Consider the following 18,617-nt stretch of genomic DNA (forward strand, 5'->3'; position numbering starts at 1 on the left):
AATACATTTGATTATAGGACTTTCCTGGTGGCTCAGTGGTGAAGAATTTGCCTGCAATGCCGGAGACACATGTTTGATCCATGGGTCAGGAAGATCCCCTGGAGAAGGAAATAGCAACCCACTCCAGTATTCTTGCCTGGGAAATCCCATGGACAGAGGAGATCTCACAGGCTATATATAGTCCATGGGGTTGCAAGAGTCAGACACGACTTAGCAACTAAACCACCACTGCCACATTCAATTATTCATAAATATATATTTACTGAGCACTCACAAATAGGATTAAATGGTGAATAAAAAAAAACTAATAGGAAATGCGAGTACAGATTATGGTGATACAGGCTGCACGTAGAGAACAGATGAGAGATGAACCAACCATCCTTCATGAATGTTCTTTAATACAAGGTCTTAGTGGTAGACAGAGTTACTTGGTGAACCCCACTCCATTTCCATTCCCCTCTTCCCATACTTCCATGTGGTGAAGAGGCTGGAAAAGCTAACTACACTCTTCCCAGCTTTCTTTGCAACCACATGTTGCCATATGACCCTGTTCTGGTCAATGAGACAAGAGCAGAGATCTGTTGGGATCTTCTGGGAAGGAATATGCTTTTCCGGATAAAAGGAATAAATATGGCTATACCAACAGTCCCTGGTTCTTCCCACTTTTCTACTTCTCTAGTGTAGAAGTGATGTCTAGTGTTGGGGTAATCTTCTGGAAACCATGAAGGAATGGCCAAGATGGTGATTCAGGTAGAATTGGATAACTGCAGTAATGCCGCAGCCACCCACATGCTGATTGGTTGTTATATGGGGAAAATGCAGTAAGTCCCCTACATATGAATGAGTACCAAGCTGAGAGTGCATTCCTAAGTCCAATTTGTTCCTAAGTCCAACAAATTTAGCCTAAGTGTCCAACCAACACAATCAGCTATATAGTACAATACTCTAACAGGTTTATAATACTTTTCACACAAATAACACATTAAAAAAACACACAAAACTTTTTTTTTAATTTTAATTTTTACTTTATTTTGCTTTACAATACTGTATTGGTTTTGCCATACATTGACATGAATCAGCCACGGGTGTACATGAGTTCCCAATCCTGAACCCCCCTCCCACCCCATATCATCTCTCTGGATCATCCCTGTGCACCAGCCCCAAGCACCCTGTATCCTGTATCAAACATAAACTGGCGATTCATTTCTTAAATTATAGGATACGTGTTTCAATGCCATTCTCCTAAATCATCTCACCCTCTCCCTCTCCCACAGAGTCCAAAAGTCCGTTCTAAACATCTGTGTCTCTTTTGCTGTCTCGCATAGAGGGTTATCATTACCATCTTTCTAAATTCCATATATATGTGTTAGTATACTGTATTGGTGTTTTTCTGGCTTACTTCACTCTGTATAATAGGCTCCAGTTTCATCCACCTCATTAGAACTGATTCAAAGCAAACATTATCCTCAATGGTGAAAAATTGAAAGCATTTCCCCTAAAGTCAGGAACAAGACAAGGGTGCCCACTTTCACCGCTACTATTCAACATAGTTCTGGAAGTTTTAGCCACAGCAGAGCAGAAAAAGAAATAAAAGGAATCCAAATTGGAAAAGAAGAAGTAAAACTCTCACTGTTTGCAGATGACATGATCCTCTACATAGAAAACCCTAAAGACTCCACCAGAAAATTACTAGAGCTAATCAATGAATATAGTAACGTTGCAGGATATAAAATCAACACAGAGAAATCCCTTGCATTCCTATACACTAATAATGAGAAAGTAGAAAAAGAAATTAAGGAAACAATTCCATTCACCATTGCAATGAAAAGAATAAAATACTTAGGAATATATCTACCTAAAGAAACTAAAGATTATATATAGAAAATTATAAAACACTGATGAAAGAAATCAAAGAGGACACTAATAGATGGAGAAATATACCATGTTCATGGATCAGAAGAATCAATATAGTGAAAATGAGTATACTACCCAAAGCAATCTACAGATTCAATGCAATCCCTATCAAGCTACCAGCGGTATTTTTCACGGAGCTAGAACAAATAATTTCACAATTTGTATGGAAATACAAAAAACCTCGAATAGCCAAAGCATTCTTGAGAAAGAAGAATGGAACTGGAGGAATCAACCTTCCTGACTTCAGGCTCTACTACAAAGCCACAGTCATCAAGAGAAAATATTTTTAATCTTGAAGTACAGTAACTTTAAAAGTACAGTACAATAACTTCTTAGCAGTAACAGCGACATCTCTGCTGCTTTTATGCTTGCTTCTAGACATCCTAGGCTTGGAAAAAAGATACTGGTCTATTGTTCTCCATACAGTATTGTACAGTAAAGTACACAAAAGCACAGCCACTTGTGGAAGATGCACACATCTGTTGATGTATGCCAGACATGTGAACTAACTTACATGGCTGGACAGGCAAATACATGTTCACATCTTTGAAAGTTCACAACTTGAAGGTTTGTATGTAGGGGGCCTACTGTATCCCCTGTGTTTGGACTTAAAAAAAATTTATTGAAGTGTATATATATATATGTGTGTGTGTGTGTTCTTTTTCAGATTCTTTTCCATTAAAGATTATTATAAGATATTGAATATGGTTTCCTGTGCTATACAAAGGACATCTTCATTTATCTGTTTTACATATAGTAGTATATATGTGTTAATCCCAAACTCATGATTGAGCCTCCCCGTCTTTCCCCTTTGGTCACCACAAGTTTGCTTTCTATGCCTGTGAGTCAGTCTCTGGTTTGTATGTAAGTTCATCTGTGTCATATTTTAGATTCCACGTATAAGCAATACCATATGGCACTTGTCTTTCTGTCTGCTTTACATCACTTAGTATGATAATCTCTGCAAATGGCATTGCTTCGTTCTTTTTTATGGCTGAGAAATAGTCCACATCCGTGTATATATGCACACCATGTCTTCTTTATCCATTCCTCTGTAGGTAGACAATTAGTTTGCTTCCATGTCTTGGCTGTTGAAAATGGTGCTGCTGTGAACATTGCATGTATCTCTTTTAATCATAGTTTTCTCTGAATATATGCCTAGGCATGGGATTGCAAGATCATATGGTAACTCTATTTTTAGTTTTTGGGGGAACCTCCATACTGTTCTGAATTTGGATTTTTAAAAACTTTTTGTCAAAAGCATTCTAGGCTGTGACAGAGATTCAAAAGTAACTTTAACTGAACACAAATTAGGAGGCACTGCAATCTTGTCGTAACTAGCACAAGGAATCTCAAATTCTGTTCCTGCCCATTGAATGGGGTGGAGAAAAAGGGAGGAAGCCTTCATGGTTCCCCTTCTGAGGGCTTCTGAAAGTGATATTCCTTAGTGTTTCCAGCTTTTTTTGGAACTCATACTTGGCTCTGCTATCTCCAACACAGACTGGATCCCTGAATCTTTCTGAAATTTATTAGTCCATGATGAAGAGGAACAGATTTTGTCTTTTACCTGCTTTTTGTTACCATAGAAACTAGATCAGTGCCTGGCACTGTATAGATGCTCAATAAATGTTCACTAAACCAGTAGGTGAAGCTGAGAACATTTATAAGTAGAGAAGAGCAGTGTTCTGTGTTTTTAAAAATAAGAGTGAGAAATGGCCTGATCTTATGGAACACATATGGGACAGAGCATGCTCAGTGAAGCATGCCCATTTTGGATTAAGAAATATGATTATCATTTGCCAGCTCTGATTCCTGCCTCCGGGCTGATAAGATGTGTCCAAAGAGTCATTTTCACTCATTCGCAGACACCAAAACTGAAGGGATTTTTAATGAATGCAGGAGCTGAAGTGACAGTCATTAGTAGCTAGAAATAGACAACTGATTGCAAAGTCAAGATGAAATGCTTCAATAAAAAGACCCTCGTGCCTGGGGCATACTCTGCCTTCTTTGCTGAAGTTGGGGTGGACTTTTTTTTTTTAATAAAGCAGCATAGTTTGCGTAGTCTTGAAGTTTTCTAATCTTCCACTGAGGAAAAATTGGAGGAGCTAAATAAATTAGTTTTCGGGTAATTAATTTACACAAACAAAACCAATATTGGCCGTTAGTCATTTCTGTTAGGCATGCCATCTATCCAAGCAGAGATGGAGCTGGCCAAGAAGGGCAGTGTCAGGGCCTCTTTGGATCATGTCTCTGTCTGGCTTCCGATGCCATCCGTCCAAAATGATTTCTCAAAACATCAAAACTCTCTGGTCTGGCCCAGCACCTTTCCCTCACCTTGCACTGCTCAGCACAGGGAATGTCCGGCATGGATCCACAGGGCAGATGGGCAGAAGGGGAACCTGGCAGCCTGATTGCTGCTCCTAGTCTTTCCTTGCAGACACAGCTTTGTATCTGTCAGGTCAGAGAAGTCTCTCATGTTTTAGAATTAGAAATTTTAGTTTAGCAGCCAGGGCTATCACTGTAGAGATGAGGGACGTAAGGTCCAGAGAGTTTAAATAACTTGTCCAAGGTCAACACAGCAAGTCAGTGAAACTGAGGTTGGCATTTCTCTGGGGCCTCAGACCAGTGTTCTTCCTAGCATCCTGCTGTGGCTTCAGTTTGTAAACAGAAGATTGCTTCTCCTCACTCCTCTCTTACACCCCATGGCTATTTCAGTGAGTTATATCTACGGTCCTCATAATATTCCTCATTTCAGAGAAAACCCACTATGGTATAGTGAGTGGTTTCCATTTATCCTGCTGTTTTACATGCTTGTCAGTGCTTTGAGCTTTGAGCTCCTTGAAGAAAGGTGTCTGGTTGTCGTGAGCCATCCAGGCAGAACAGGTAGAGCTGGCCACGTGGTTTCTCCGCATGGCTTGGCTGTCAGATAAGGGCCACCTGCTTATTGATTGGCTCAGTGTCACTTAGGTCCAGCATGCTCCCTGGTGACACAGAACTTCATATTAAAGGATGACAGGGAATTGATGTTGCTCTTCTTCAGGAACAAAAGGTACCAGAAGTTAGATGGAACTGAACAATCAAGGAAACAAAAGTGTATACCTCCCCTCTCCCCATCCCCAACCCAGAAGCTGTGATCTACCAATGGAAGATAAATCCACTCAAGCCCCTGAGACCAAGAGGGAAAATGCTTAGCAACAAGATACCAGCAGTCATTGGACCAAAATAAACCCTGAGAGGGTTGAGAATCTGATTATCTAGATCAATTTCTTTTTTCTCCTATACCCTCTTAGGCCTGAACTAAACTTTCCCTTCAATGCAAACAGTATTAAGTGCTTTCTAGCTACAAAGCATGCTGTCAGGCACTGGTTGAAGATTCAAGATGAGTCTTAGATTTGATAAAAAGAGCTTGGGCATTGGAGATAAGAAGAATTGGGTAAGAAATCCTGGCTTTGCCACTTTCTAGCTATGTGTCCTTGGATAAACCACTTAACCTTTCTGAGTTTTAATTTCAATATCTTTGTTAAATAAAATTTAAGACCACGAATATTGATAATTGATTTTAAATACCTAGGATAGATCATAACATAGATGTTCTGAAAATGTTTGTCATTATAATTTATATAAGCTCCTGGGGACCCACTTTTGAATTTTTGATGGGTCTGTACTCTTAGCATTTCTCTGTACACCATGAAAAAAAAATTCAGAGACAGTATTATTAGCTGATGTCACAGTGAACCATGCTATGGAATCAAACTCAGCGATCACAAATTTGCCTGGCATAATGCTGGTAGAATTGACCTTAAGAATTTTTAAGCACATAATGAATAGTGTAGGTGGAATTTCTACATTTTTTAAAAGGTTTGGATTCTAGGATACTCCACCTCTAAAATTTATTGATCCTTGTTACCAGGTATTTGTATGGCTTCATCAGTTTTGAAAATGCATGTTTTCCCCAGAGCTCTACGTATCAGTCAGCAATAGCCACAACTTTTCTGCAGAGTAAATCACTCCAAACTCCGTGGCATACAATAAGCATGTATTTTTCACTAACAAATCTACAGCTCAGCTGACTTTTAACCACAGGGAAGTTGGACCACTGTCTTACATGATCTTTGACTGATCTAGCTATGTGTTGCACCCCTTCTGCTCTGGATGTCTCTCACCTTCCTTGAAACAACAACTGTCTGATGCAGGAGGGTAAGGGAGGAGGGTGAGCATCACCATCCAGGTATATTGAAAGTCTCTGCTCATATCACATTCAGTAACATTATATGAGCCATGCAAGTCACATGGCTAAGCCCCAAAGTAAAGAAGCAGACTTTCAGCCCATCATGAAGCCAGGGTAAGGATTTGGGTATACATTAATACTGGGAAGGAATTAGGAACTAGGGACCAATGAAACATTATTCTACACCTCCGATGTTATAAGGGAACATTATCCCCTTCCTGGTCACTTAAGGGAATTGTCCTGTCATCTCTGATGAGTGATCTAACCCTTGGTACATGGTGGGCCAACATAAGAAGATGGATCTTCTTCTTTAGTAAATAAGTCCTTTTAAGATTCAATGGTGTGATAAAACAACTAAACAGAGCAGAAGAAAAAGAATCATGGAGATGACCTCTGCCAGTCTTTAAATCCAGTCCATATCACTTAACTGGAACTTTTACCCACTAGTGTCAAGTCAGGGGTCTAATTGAATTACAATATTGGCTTTCCTCTAATTTCCAGTAATTTTCAAGCCATAAAAAGCAACAGTGTAACTGATACTTCTGGTTTCACATAGCACACTAAACCAAAAGCATAGATTATTTTGAAAATATGATCACTTTTCTAGGAATAACTCTCCTGGACTATCAATAAGTAGTAAATACTCAAACTACTTTGAATCACTGGGTTGAGTTTAGAGGACAGAAGGTGGGGCCCTAGTTGAGACTATGAATAAGAATATGGTTGAAAATCCTCCTGATACAGAATACAGGTCTTCAGAGAAGGACCCTTTTTTCCTGGTGTTATATATTCAACCACTGCCTAAGGGACCAGGAGCTTAAGTTCTTTCTCACTGTCAGTCCTTCTCAGGGAAATCAAGGGATATCCAGGGGAGAATGGTCTCCTTGCTTGGCTTGTTCTCTGAGACTCTTACTGGATGACAGAGCATCCCAGGGGTCAGAAGCCTGATCTCTGGGGTGTGTGGCTGGGTTCAAGTTCAGGTCTACCACCACGTAGCTGTGTGACCTTGGGAAGGTGGTTTAACCTCTAAGGTGGTCACTGATGCTGCTCACAGGTGGTCAGCTCTCCTCTCTTCCTGGCACCCAAAAGACTGACTCCTTTGTGGTTGGGTGGTGACTCATTTTGTCTAAAGAGCTGTGACATTATTATATTAACATCTGGGCTATAGCACGTAATAACTCATGCAAGAATCTTTAGAATTCTCTCTTGTCCCTCTAACACAATGACCAGCAACATTCAAGATGGTGGCTTCTCCATCAGCCTGGGTCCCAAAGAAACTGCAATGAGCACAGTCCCCCTTTTGACCTCTGATAGACTTGTAGCATGAGAGAGAAAAAATTGGTTATGTTAACCATTGTGATTTTGAGAATTATTTGTTACCTCAACTTAGCCTAGTCTAGCCGGATTGATACACCTCACCAAATCTCAATTTCTTTATCTAAGAATGAGGATAATAGTGGAATTGAGGTTGTGGAGTACTCAGTGGAATGAAATAGGATAATATGTGTCTAGTACATAGAAGAGTACTACATAATAAAGTCTAAATATATTTTGGCTATTGTATGTTATTATTATATTATGTCTTATCCTAACTTTGTCTCTAACAAGTTATGTTTCCTGCAAATAAGTTGTTAGTCGTGTGACTTTGCTAAACTCACCCACGAATTGCTATGCTAGCACATTAGACTAGCTGAACTACAGCTTGAAATTTCTAGACTTAAAATTATGTGACTTATATGGAAGTACTCAGAGAATCCATCTTGGTGTTTCAACTACATTCTGTTGCTTAAGGGAACAAAATAGGTGATAAAGCTAAATACTATCTTCTCTTTTCCAGTTGCCCTCCCCTACCCCTGGACAAACAAAAAGATCTATGTCCTTCTTACTCTGTAAGGTTGCTCTGTATCCTATTCTGAAGATTTCTGCCCAGGGAATTACATCTGCCTTGTAAATTCTCAGCTACAGATTGGTTTTCCAAGTTAAGACACCGTATTCTTGGTCGTCCATCTCCTCTCTCTGTTCTTTTTTCAGTATATGTACAAGGTATCTGGTTTCATCAATACAATTTCACCTGGCTCCAGGCCGTAGCCCGCCGTGGCCTTTCTCCTGATAGTGTGGTCTTCCCTAGTCCAAAAGGAGAGGATCCTGTTCTTGGCTCAAGGCAACCCCCTTCACACCACCACTCACAACCTTGAGACTTGTCCTCCAACTTCTCCAGATCAGCACTTTCCATGTCTTGATTTGTATTCTTTTTCTCCTGTGCCACTCTGGCTGGATTCTTCTCTTGTCCCAAAGACAGCCCTGCCTATACTTCCAAACAGCTGTGTGTTAATATATTAGAGGAAATTTCCTTTTCTTTAGGTGGAATATGGCAATTTCATGATTCAAATTATATATAAATCCAGTCTGGGAAAGGGGAGGAACTTCATCACATTCATACTGAATTACATGTTGGATCCCATCAAGAATTTTTTTTCTCCCTGCCTTACTGAACTGGGGGCACAGCCTTGTTCTTAGAGATCATGCTTTTTGCTCTTTATATATAACCCCCTGGCCTCTGCATCCCCAGCACAAGACCTGTAGCAGATCCTACTATTATGTTTATTGACACAGCAGAGGCCTTTCCTGGTATCTCTTGTTGGCATCCATGTTCCAACATTTTGGCTATTTATAAAGGTACCATTTGCAATTACTTTGTGATATGCAAAAACACTTCCTTTCTTTAATCTCTTTCAGATTGAAGACATCATTACAAAGATGCAAGATGACAAGACAGGGGGTGTGCCCGTCAGAACAGTGAAGAGCTTTCTCTCCAAAATCCCCAGTGTTGTCACAGGTAAATATTCTCCTTACAAGGTATTGATGGCAACAAGGAAAGATTGCTGAAGTGTTGTGTAGCCTTGACTGTGACCTGGGAGGTGTCTAATAATTTGTGAATAACAAACATAATATGTTCAATGTGGTTCTTACATAAAGTCAAGTTCTCATCCTGGTTTCTAGGAATAAGCTACTCTTTGTCAGTCATTAATATCATTAGTAAGTAATAATATTGAAAAGGAGTGGTCTGACCAGCCTATGGTTGAGGCTTCTGGAAAGAAATAAGCTCATTAATAAACTAGCCATTTGCCCTGTGGGGTGTGCACAAAAACACAGTATTAAAGAAATTATTTTATATTTAAATAAGCTTCAAGAAAGTCTTATATTCTTCTACAAAATGCCTTTAAGTGTTTTAATCGATTGTACTTAAAAGAAGTGGTTGTAAGTTTTTCTACATTACTTTGGGGTTTGTGTGTTTTGTGTGCTCAAATATCTCTTTAAAAGTTGTTAATTGCAAAATCTATCAAACACATGCGTATAGTTTCAAGAATAGAACTGTCACATGTACCACCTATACCACCAAGCCACTTTATAAATAATGCATAATGGGTATCTTAGAGCCTCTGGGGAGCATAGTGGATGGCATCTACCTCCCTTTCCATTAGAGAAACCACTATCTACTTCTATACTAAACAAATTGTTGCTCTTCTTCGCAATCTTTCCACATATGGGTGTATCCTTTACACCTCTATCCAAACAAGTAACCAAATAAAATAAAATTTTAGATGACTCCCTAACTATTAAAATCTGGCTGTTTGCTTTCCAATCTGGGAGAACCAAAAGGACTAAGCCTCTACTCCATACCTATAGGATGGCTAAAATAAAAATCCTGACAATACCAAGTGGTGGTGAGTTTATGGAGCAACTGGAACTCTCATATACTGTTGGTGGGAAGATAAAATGATGCAGCTATTCTAAAAGTTTCTTATAAAGTTAAATGTATGTTTACCATATGACCTGGCAATCCCTAGGCACTTATCCAAGAGAAATGAAAACTTGCATTCAGGTAAAAATTTGTCAGTATTCATAACGGCTTTATTGATGATCTCCAGACTGGAAAAAGCCCAGATGTCTTTCAGTGAGTGAATGAATAAACAGACTGTGGTGCATCCAAATCCAGCAATGAAAAGGAGTGGGCTACTGAGATATGCACCAACTTGGGTGAATCTTGAAGTTATTTGTCTGAATGGAAAAAAGTCAATCTCAAAAGATTACATATTATGGTATTCCACTTATAGGACATTCTAAAATATAAACAAACCCAAAAAAAGCACAAAACCTATAGTGATGGAGAATGGCTCACTAGTTGAGAAGGACTGGGAGTATGATGGAATTCCATGAGGTGACAGAACAGTTCTGCATTCTGACTGGGTCAGTGGTGATGACATAAATCTATGCATAGGTCAAGGTTCATAAAACAGCACACCAGAAAAGTCTACATACTATACGTTACTTTAAAAAATAAATACACTCAGTTGAAGTATCCACAAATATGCCAACTGATTATTTAGACTGTCACTGTTTGAACTCAAGTACCAAGTGGATTTGGATAATGAACAATGCTTGTATTCTTAGTGTTCTCTAACTTTGAAATTTATATAAATGGAATTATGCCCTAATGTTGGCCATGATATATTTTTCATACTTTTCTGGATTTTGTGTGATAAACTCTTGTTTAGGATGTCTGTATCTATTTTCATGGGCAAGATTGGTCTGTTGTTTTTCTTACTTACCCTCCTTGCTAGTTTTGGTAACAAATTTATACTAGCTTCATAAGATGAACCGTGGCATACATCTCTTTTGTTGACATTGTTGTTGTCCTTTGAAAAATAATTTTACCCTTAATCTAATTTTTAGATATTTCAATTATTTTATTTTTATTTGTAGATGATGTTCCATCTGGTTCTTCTTTCAATATGTGTTCTCATTCACTCAACAAATATTTACTATTTGTATTACTATTTTAAATACAACAAGTATTTACTATTTTCTAAGCATTATTGGCACTGGGAATTTAGAAGTAAATTAAATAGATGAACATTTCTGCTCTCATGGAATTTATATTCTAGTGGAGGAGACAGCAAAATAATAAGGAAAGTTGATAGAATTTCAGTAGTGAAAAAGACCAAGGAGAAAAATTAAGTATGAAGAGGGGGATAGGAGTGTTAAAAAAATTTGGAACCGGTGGCCAAGCAAGAACTTCCTGAGTAGGTTACATTTGAGTAAAGATGGAAGGAGATGAGGGGTTGAATCATGTGGATGTTGTCATAGTCAAGGCTATGGGTTTTCCTGTGATCATGTATGGATGTGAGCGCTGGACTGTGAAGAAAGCTGAGCGCCGAAGAATTGATGCTTTTGAACTGTGGTGTTGGAGAAGACTCTTGAGAGTCCCTTGGACTGCAAGGAGATCCAACTAGTCCATTCTGAAGGAGATCAACCCTGGGATTTCTTCGGAAGGAATGATGCTAAAGCTGAAGCTCCAGTACTTTGGCCACCTCATGCAAAGAGCTGACTCATTGGAAAAGACTCTGATGCTGGGAGGGATTGGGGGCAGGAGGAGAGGGGACGACCGAGGATGAGATGGCTGGATGGCATCATGGACTCGATGAGCGTGAGTCTGAGTGAACTCTGGGAGTTGGTGATGGACAGGGAGGCCTGGCGTGCTGCGATTCATGGGGTCGCAAAGAGTCGGACACGACTGAGCGACTGAACTGAACTGAACTGAACTGAACTGAACTGAACTGTGGGGAAAAGCATTCCCGAAAGCCAGAGCTAAAACTCCAAAGCAAGTATGTTCGCGGAGTCTTGAGGAACTAAGAAGGGAGCTACAGCAGAGTGAAGAATGAGACGTCCCTGGTGGTCCGCTGACTGGGGTTCCAGGCTTCCGCTGCGGGGGCATGGGTCCAGTTTCTGGTAAGGGAGCTGAGACTGCATAAGCCGCATGGCACAGCCAAACAGGAAAAATGCAGTAGAGTGAAGGGAAGAAAGGATAGTAGAGATGAAGTCAGCGATGATAGTGAGCTAAATCGCGTCGCCTCTAGGTCCCAGGACGCCTGGAGGACTTTGAGCATGAGTGACATGCTCCGACCTATATTTCAGTAGGATCACTCTGTTTCTTTGTGCTTACTCTGAGGAGTTTGATTGTTGATTGGATTTTTGTTCTTAATATTGAGCTGATCGTATATTTTGAAAATTACTCCCTTGTTGGTTGCACCATTGGCAAATATTTTCTCCCATTCTGTAAGTTATCTTTTAGTTGTGTTATGATTTTTCTTTGCTGTGCAAAAACTTGTAAGTTTAATTAGGTCCCATTTGTTTATTTTCATTTTTATTCCCATTACTCTGGAAGACAGATCCAAAAAGATATTGTGGTGATTTATGTCAAAGAGTGCCCTGCTTATGTTTTCCTCTAGGAGTTTCTATAGTATTTGATCTTACCTTTAGGTCTTTAATCCATTTTGAGTTTATGATGTTAGAGAATATTCTAATTTCATTCTTTTATATGTAGATGTCTAGTTTCCCCAGCATCACACATTGAAGAGACTCTCTTTTTTTTCATTGTATATTTTTGCCTCCTTTGAGATTAATTGTATGTTCATTTCTGGACTTTCTAACTTGTTCCATTGATCTGCATGTCTGATTTTGCAAAAACTTCATTTTTAGACATACTAAATTTTGGGGACCTATTATACATTCAACTGGAAATAACAAGTAGGCACTTGAGTTTGTGGATGTAGCTTTTTAAGGGAGAGTCTGAGCTGAGACATAAGTCATTGGCATATGGATGGTATTTAAAGCCATGGGATTAATGAGCTCACCATGGGAGTGAGCACAGATAGAAAACATAGTCTGAGTCCTGAAACTTGGGATACACTAGTATACAGAATCTAGTCATGCAGAAAAGAAGAAAGCAAAAGAAACTGAGAAAGCACAGCTGGAGGTGAGGAATATTAGGAAAATATGGTTTTTTGGAAGCCACATTTTCTAGAAAGTATTTCAAGCAAGAGTAGATTTGATCTACTATATGACATGTAGCTGATAGTCAAATAGAAACTGAGAATCAACCACTGAATTTAGCAGTATTGGCTCCACTGCTGACCTTGGTAGGTTCATGTTCTATGAAGCATTGAGAGCGAAAAGTCTTATTGGAGGGAGTTCAAGTGAGAATGGGAAGAGAGTGAATCGAGCTTATTAACCTTTGTAGTTTTTCATAACAAGTAATATCTAAATAGGTAAATGAGATTAGGATATGTAGGTTTTTTAATTAATATGAAAGTCACAGTATGTCTGTATGATGATGAGAATGATTCAATAAAGAGGAAAAATAGTGCAGGAGAAAGAGGGAAAATTCAAGGAGTGATTTCCACAAGAAGGTAAGGGATTGAATGCGATGCACCAATACGTGGGTAGCTTTAGCTAGAAACATATACAGTGTATTGATAGGAAGAGGAGGCGAGGCATAGCAAATACACAGGGGTACAAATAATTGTTTAAATTTTCTTAGTAATAATGGAAGCTAAAAAGGTAGAGATGCTAAAGGATTGGGGAGGGATTAAAAGTTATGAAATAGTCATTTAGGGGAGTAAAGGGATTGGACTAGGGAAACAGAGTTTTGACTCCTAGGTAGCATTAGGGACCCTCTTGATTGTTATTAATATTTATGAATTTAAAGAGAGGCAAATCTTTCTCCAGCCACATTCAACTCCCTTGAGTTTGAACATGTATCAAGTAGAAAATTAGACTTCATTAGAAGTCCTTAAAAGACGATAGCAAGTATCAGAGTGTGATAAATCAAAGAGAGGCAAGAGAATAACTGAAATGATTGACTATTAAATTTTAACTGAGTACGGGGAAAAGTGAGAATAAGGTGGTAAAGAACGGTGAAGAGAAATGATTACAATAAATTTCTAGGTTCCAGTGGTGAAGGAGTTTTGGAGCTGGAGGTGTGAAAAAGAGAGCCAGAAATATAAGAGATGGTAGTTGGATAGTAGAGTATCTGAAACTGAGGTTGTAGAGGTGCAGTCAATTAGTGATGACAAGATGGAAGGTATGACCATGGGAATAAGTGACTGAGATAGGGTGGGGGTCAAGGAACTAGGAGGTCATGATTTTGGAAGAGTGAGCTCTCCAGATGTTGAAATCACTTCTGAGGAGTGTTAGAGAGGGTACTTGATAGTCTTTATATAGAATGAGACACAAGGACCCGCAAATCAGTATCTGACTGTCACAGTAAGGGCTACAGGTGGTTTAATCTGATGTCAAGAGAGTAAAAAGCTAAGTGTTCTTTTGAGAAGAGGGAGGAATTGAAGACTAAATGAAACCATAAGAAACAGAGATTGCTTACCTACCTTCAAACCCTATAGAATAAAAGGCATGGGGCAGGGAAGATAGCCACCACCTAAGAGGGCTACAGGGAAACAGGGCTATTCGGTAAGAGCAAGATATAGAAAACATTAACTGAAAAGGCTGAGGATATAAAAAAAAAAATCTTACCATGTTTTTGAGCATATGTTCCAGAGAGCAGATGAAAGCATTTCAGGAAATGGTGAGTCTGTGACCTGGGCAATAAATGCACATGGTTCCTCTGTACCATGCACTAGGGTAGGCATGGGAGATATGATGGTGAATAAAAACTTGATCTCTGCTTTTGAAATTTCTTTAATCTAGTGAGAGAAACAGATACAGGTAGACCAATAGTTATATGAGCTATGTGCTATAATAGAAGATTACCCACAAAGCAGAGGAGAGAATCATGAGTTTTCCTTGAGTATATCTAGGACATTTCTCTAAGGATGTATCAGTTCAGTTCAGTTCAGTCGCTCAGTCGTGTCCGACTCTTTGCGACCCCATGAACCGCAGCACTCCAGGCCTCCCTGCCCATCACCAACTCCCGGAGTTCACCCAAACCCATATCCATCGAATTGGTGATGCCATCCAAACATATCATCCTCTGTCATCCCCTTCTCCCGCCTTCAATCTTTCCCAGCATCAGGGTCTTTTCCAGTGAGTCAGCTCTTTGCCTCAGGTGGCCAAAGTATTGGAGTTTCAGGTTCAACATCAGTCCTTCCAATGAACACCCAGGACTGATCTCCTTTAGGATGTACTGGTTGGATCTCCTGGCAGTCCAAGGGACTCTCAAGAGTCTTCTCCAACACCACAGTTCAAAAGCATCAATTCTTCAGCATTCAGTTTTCTTTAGAGTCCAGATCTCACATCCATACATGACTACTGGAAAAACCATAGCCCTGACTAGACGGACCTTTGTTGGCAAAGTAATGTCTCTGCTTTTGAATATGCTGTCTAGGTTGGTCATAACTTTCCTTCCAAGCAGTAAGCATCTTTCAATTTCATGGCTGCAGTCACCATCTGCAGTGATTTTGTAGCCCCCCAAAATAAAGTCTGCCAATGTTTCCCCATCTATTTGCCATAAAGTGATGGGCCCAGATGCCATGATCTTCACTTTCTGAATGTTGAGCTTTAAGCCAACTTTTTCACTCTCCTCTTTCACTTTCATCAAGAGGCTCTTTAGTTCCTCTTCACTTTCTGCCATAAGGGTGGTGTCATCTGCATATCTGTGGTTATTGATATTTCTCCCGGCAATCTTGATTCCAGCTTGTGCTTCTTCCAGTCCAGCGTTTCTCATGATGTACTCTGCATAGAAGTTAAATAAGCAGGGTGACAATATACAGCCTTGACGTACTCCTTTTCCTATTTGGAACCAGTCTGTTGTTCCATGTCCAGTTCTAACTGTTGCTTCCTGTCCTGCATATAGGTTTCTCAAGAGGCAGGTCAGGTGGTCTGGTATTCCCATCTCTTGAAGAAGAATTTTCCACAGTTTCTTGTGATCCACACAGTCAAAGGCTTTGGCATAGTCAATAAAGCAGAAATAGATGTTTTTCTGGAACTCTCTTGCTTTTTTGATGATCCATCAGATGTTGACAATTTGATCTCTGGTTCCTCTGCCTTTTCTAAAACCAGCTTGAACATCTGGAAGTTCCTGGTTCACGTATTGCTGAAGCCTGGCTTGGAGAATTTTAAGCGTTACTTGACTAGCATGTGAGATGAGTGCAATTGTGTGGTAGTTTGAGCATTCGTTGGCATTGCCTTTCTTTGCGATTGGAATGAAAACTGACCATTTCCAATCCTGTGGCCACTGCTGAGTTTTCCAAATTTGCTGGCATATTGAGTGCAGCACTTTCACACTGAGGATGTATATCAGTTATCTATTGTTGTATAACCAGCTACCACAAACCATAAAGATTTTTCATTTTTCACAATTATGATTCTGTGAATTAGCAATCCAGGCAGTTCTTCTGCTGGTCTTTCCCACGTGGTCCTATTCATCCACCGGTTCATTTCAGGCTAGAGGGTCTATAAGGTCTCAACTCACTTGCTTGGCAGCAATGCCTTCTTTTTTCTGAGGCTTCTGTTCATCTCCACGTTGCCTCGTATCCCATGGTATGCTACACTGGGCTGCTTCACAGCCCGATGATGTCAAGAGTTTCAAGCGAGAGAGGATGAAAACAGAAAGGCTTCTTCAGACCCAGGCTCTAGAACTCATACAATGTCAAGTTCACCACTGTCTATTCTTTGAAGCAAGTCACAAGACCAGCCTATATTGAAGAGGATAGAGAAATCAACTCCATCTCCTGTTGTAGGAATAGCAATGTCACATTGACATGGGGAGACATGATTCATTGGAGGCCATTATCCTAATGATCTACCACAGGAAATAATTTTAGAACTAAGCGTTACTCAAGAGGAAAAGATGACCTGGGGAAGGTCATTTCAAGTGGAGGAAATAAAATTTTCATAGGTTCAAATACAGGAAAAGTATGCCAGATTTCAGCAGGGGTGAGCTTGTTTATGTGTTCAGAGTTTAAGATTCAGTTATGTATGTATGTTTGAGGAGAGGAGTGCACTGGCAGGACAGCCATAGGAATTAAAAGGACTTTAGATTTAACCATAATAACAGGTTACAAAGAAACCTGGACTTGTGGATTTTATCCTAAAGGTAATGGACTGCCATCAGAGGTTTTAAAATAGGAGGATAAATCACAGTTATATGTTAGAAGTGTATGAAAGATGGAACAGGAAGAGATAGGGAATGTGAGACTGCTTGGGGGATCTTTAGAAGAGGGAGTCTAAGCAAAAACTAAGGAACCACCACCACAGCATCAGCTGAAACAACTTTAGAAAAATCAGCTTTAGAGCCACATTTGATTTAATCTTCACAGAAATCCTATAAGAGAATAACTGGTATCTCCATCTTATAATTGAGGAACTGCAAATTCAAAGGCAAACATTACTTTTCCAAGGTCACACAGCTAGTTAGTAGCAGGACCTGTGCTTTGAGGGCCCACTGTGAAAGAATGTAAGATTCAAGACATCTAAGGAAAAGGTTGAATATAAGATTGATAGGACTTGGTGACTAGATGTGGGGCATAAAATCCATTTAAAATTGGATCCAAGTTAACATGATGGATTGAATACATACATCTTTTCTCTTCTGAAATTACACAAAAATTATGACAAAGGATTTTTTTTAAAGATTTAATCCCAAAGTTGGAGGCCATTATTATAATGATCTAACATGGAAAGTAAACATCATCCTTGGATTAAACAGCCTTGAGAAGATAGTCCAACCAAAAAAAAAATAAAAAAAGAGGAAATAATGCTTCACTGTCTAGATGTAACACTATGGCAGAGATCCATGGAGAGTGGCTTTCAGACATAGGAGATAATGACCACAAAATTCAGGAATCTGAAAAGCTTATAGATGAACCATAACTAGCAATGCTGAGACAACCCAAACCATCACTAGTCAGTGGAAAAGTTAAGAAGCAGCTCTGTTTGAATGATGGAGTCCTCCCAAGACTCCCACTAGTAGCATCAGTAGACCATTCTATCGAGTTAGAATGTATTTTACTAACATACCCACCTTCTGATTAATCACCACCACTTAACCAGACACTAACTTAGTGTCTACTGTCAAGTAAGATCAGGTCCCTACAGCCAGCACAGCCCAGGCTGGGGTTGAGGTGGCCAGTCAAACCCCAGGATAGAAGGTAAATCTCATACTCAACCTGTCCAAAGTATCAAACATATCATTCAGCCAGTACCTGTCATGGCACAAGAAACAATTACCAGTTAGAATACAGGAAATTCATTTGACAACTCCAACCAGTAGCCAAGAACTTCAGCCTACACCAGTGAAGAATTCTATTACAACTCTCCTGATGGAGCCACAGTTGCAGTCAATCCCAAGAGTGTCATGTTCAGACCCACAGCCTGAGCTAGTACCAGCACAGCAGCTCCAAGCTCTTCACTCCTACCAACCACCTCTAGAGAAAACCCTGATGGTATTTCAGGAAATCATTATTCCTCTTCACTCTCCTAACATTGCTTGTAGTAGAGTGGAGAGCCACATACAGAGAAAATCTACATTGCTGAGACCTTTGGACACCAAACCTGAGTAGAAATCCACAAATATATGGCCACTCTATTACTATGCCAATGGAGGCTGTATCTACAGAACAGTCATCACCTTTTTCTCCTGCTCAGCAGCCTACCCCAGCCTTTTAACCCTTTGTGAAAT

At 39.7% G+C, this 18,617-nt stretch overlaps 1 protein-coding gene across 20 annotated transcripts in view; it reads left to right on the plus strand.

Annotated features, from left to right (window-relative positions):
- The window catches only part of RGS6 (regulator of G protein signaling 6), a 615,305-nt gene that overhangs the window by 414,330 nt on the left and 182,358 nt on the right, over window positions 1-18,617 (plus strand). For all 20 annotated transcript variants that reach the window (XR_011258337.1, XR_011258336.1, XR_011258340.1 and 17 more), the window contains exon 3: window positions 8,879-8,978. Coding sequence is in view for 15 of the 20 variants with exons in the window: in XM_069596937.1 (XP_069453038.1) it covers window positions 8,879-8,978 (100 nt within the window). In the remaining 5 variants the exon portion in view is untranslated. The remainder of the gene's footprint in view (window positions 1-8,878; window positions 8,979-18,617) is intronic.

Source organism: Ovis canadensis, chromosome 7 (genome assembly GCF_042477335.2).
Source record: "Ovis canadensis isolate MfBH-ARS-UI-01 breed Bighorn chromosome 7, ARS-UI_OviCan_v2, whole genome shotgun sequence".
Taxonomy (NCBI): domain Eukaryota; kingdom Metazoa; phylum Chordata; class Mammalia; order Artiodactyla; family Bovidae; genus Ovis; species Ovis canadensis.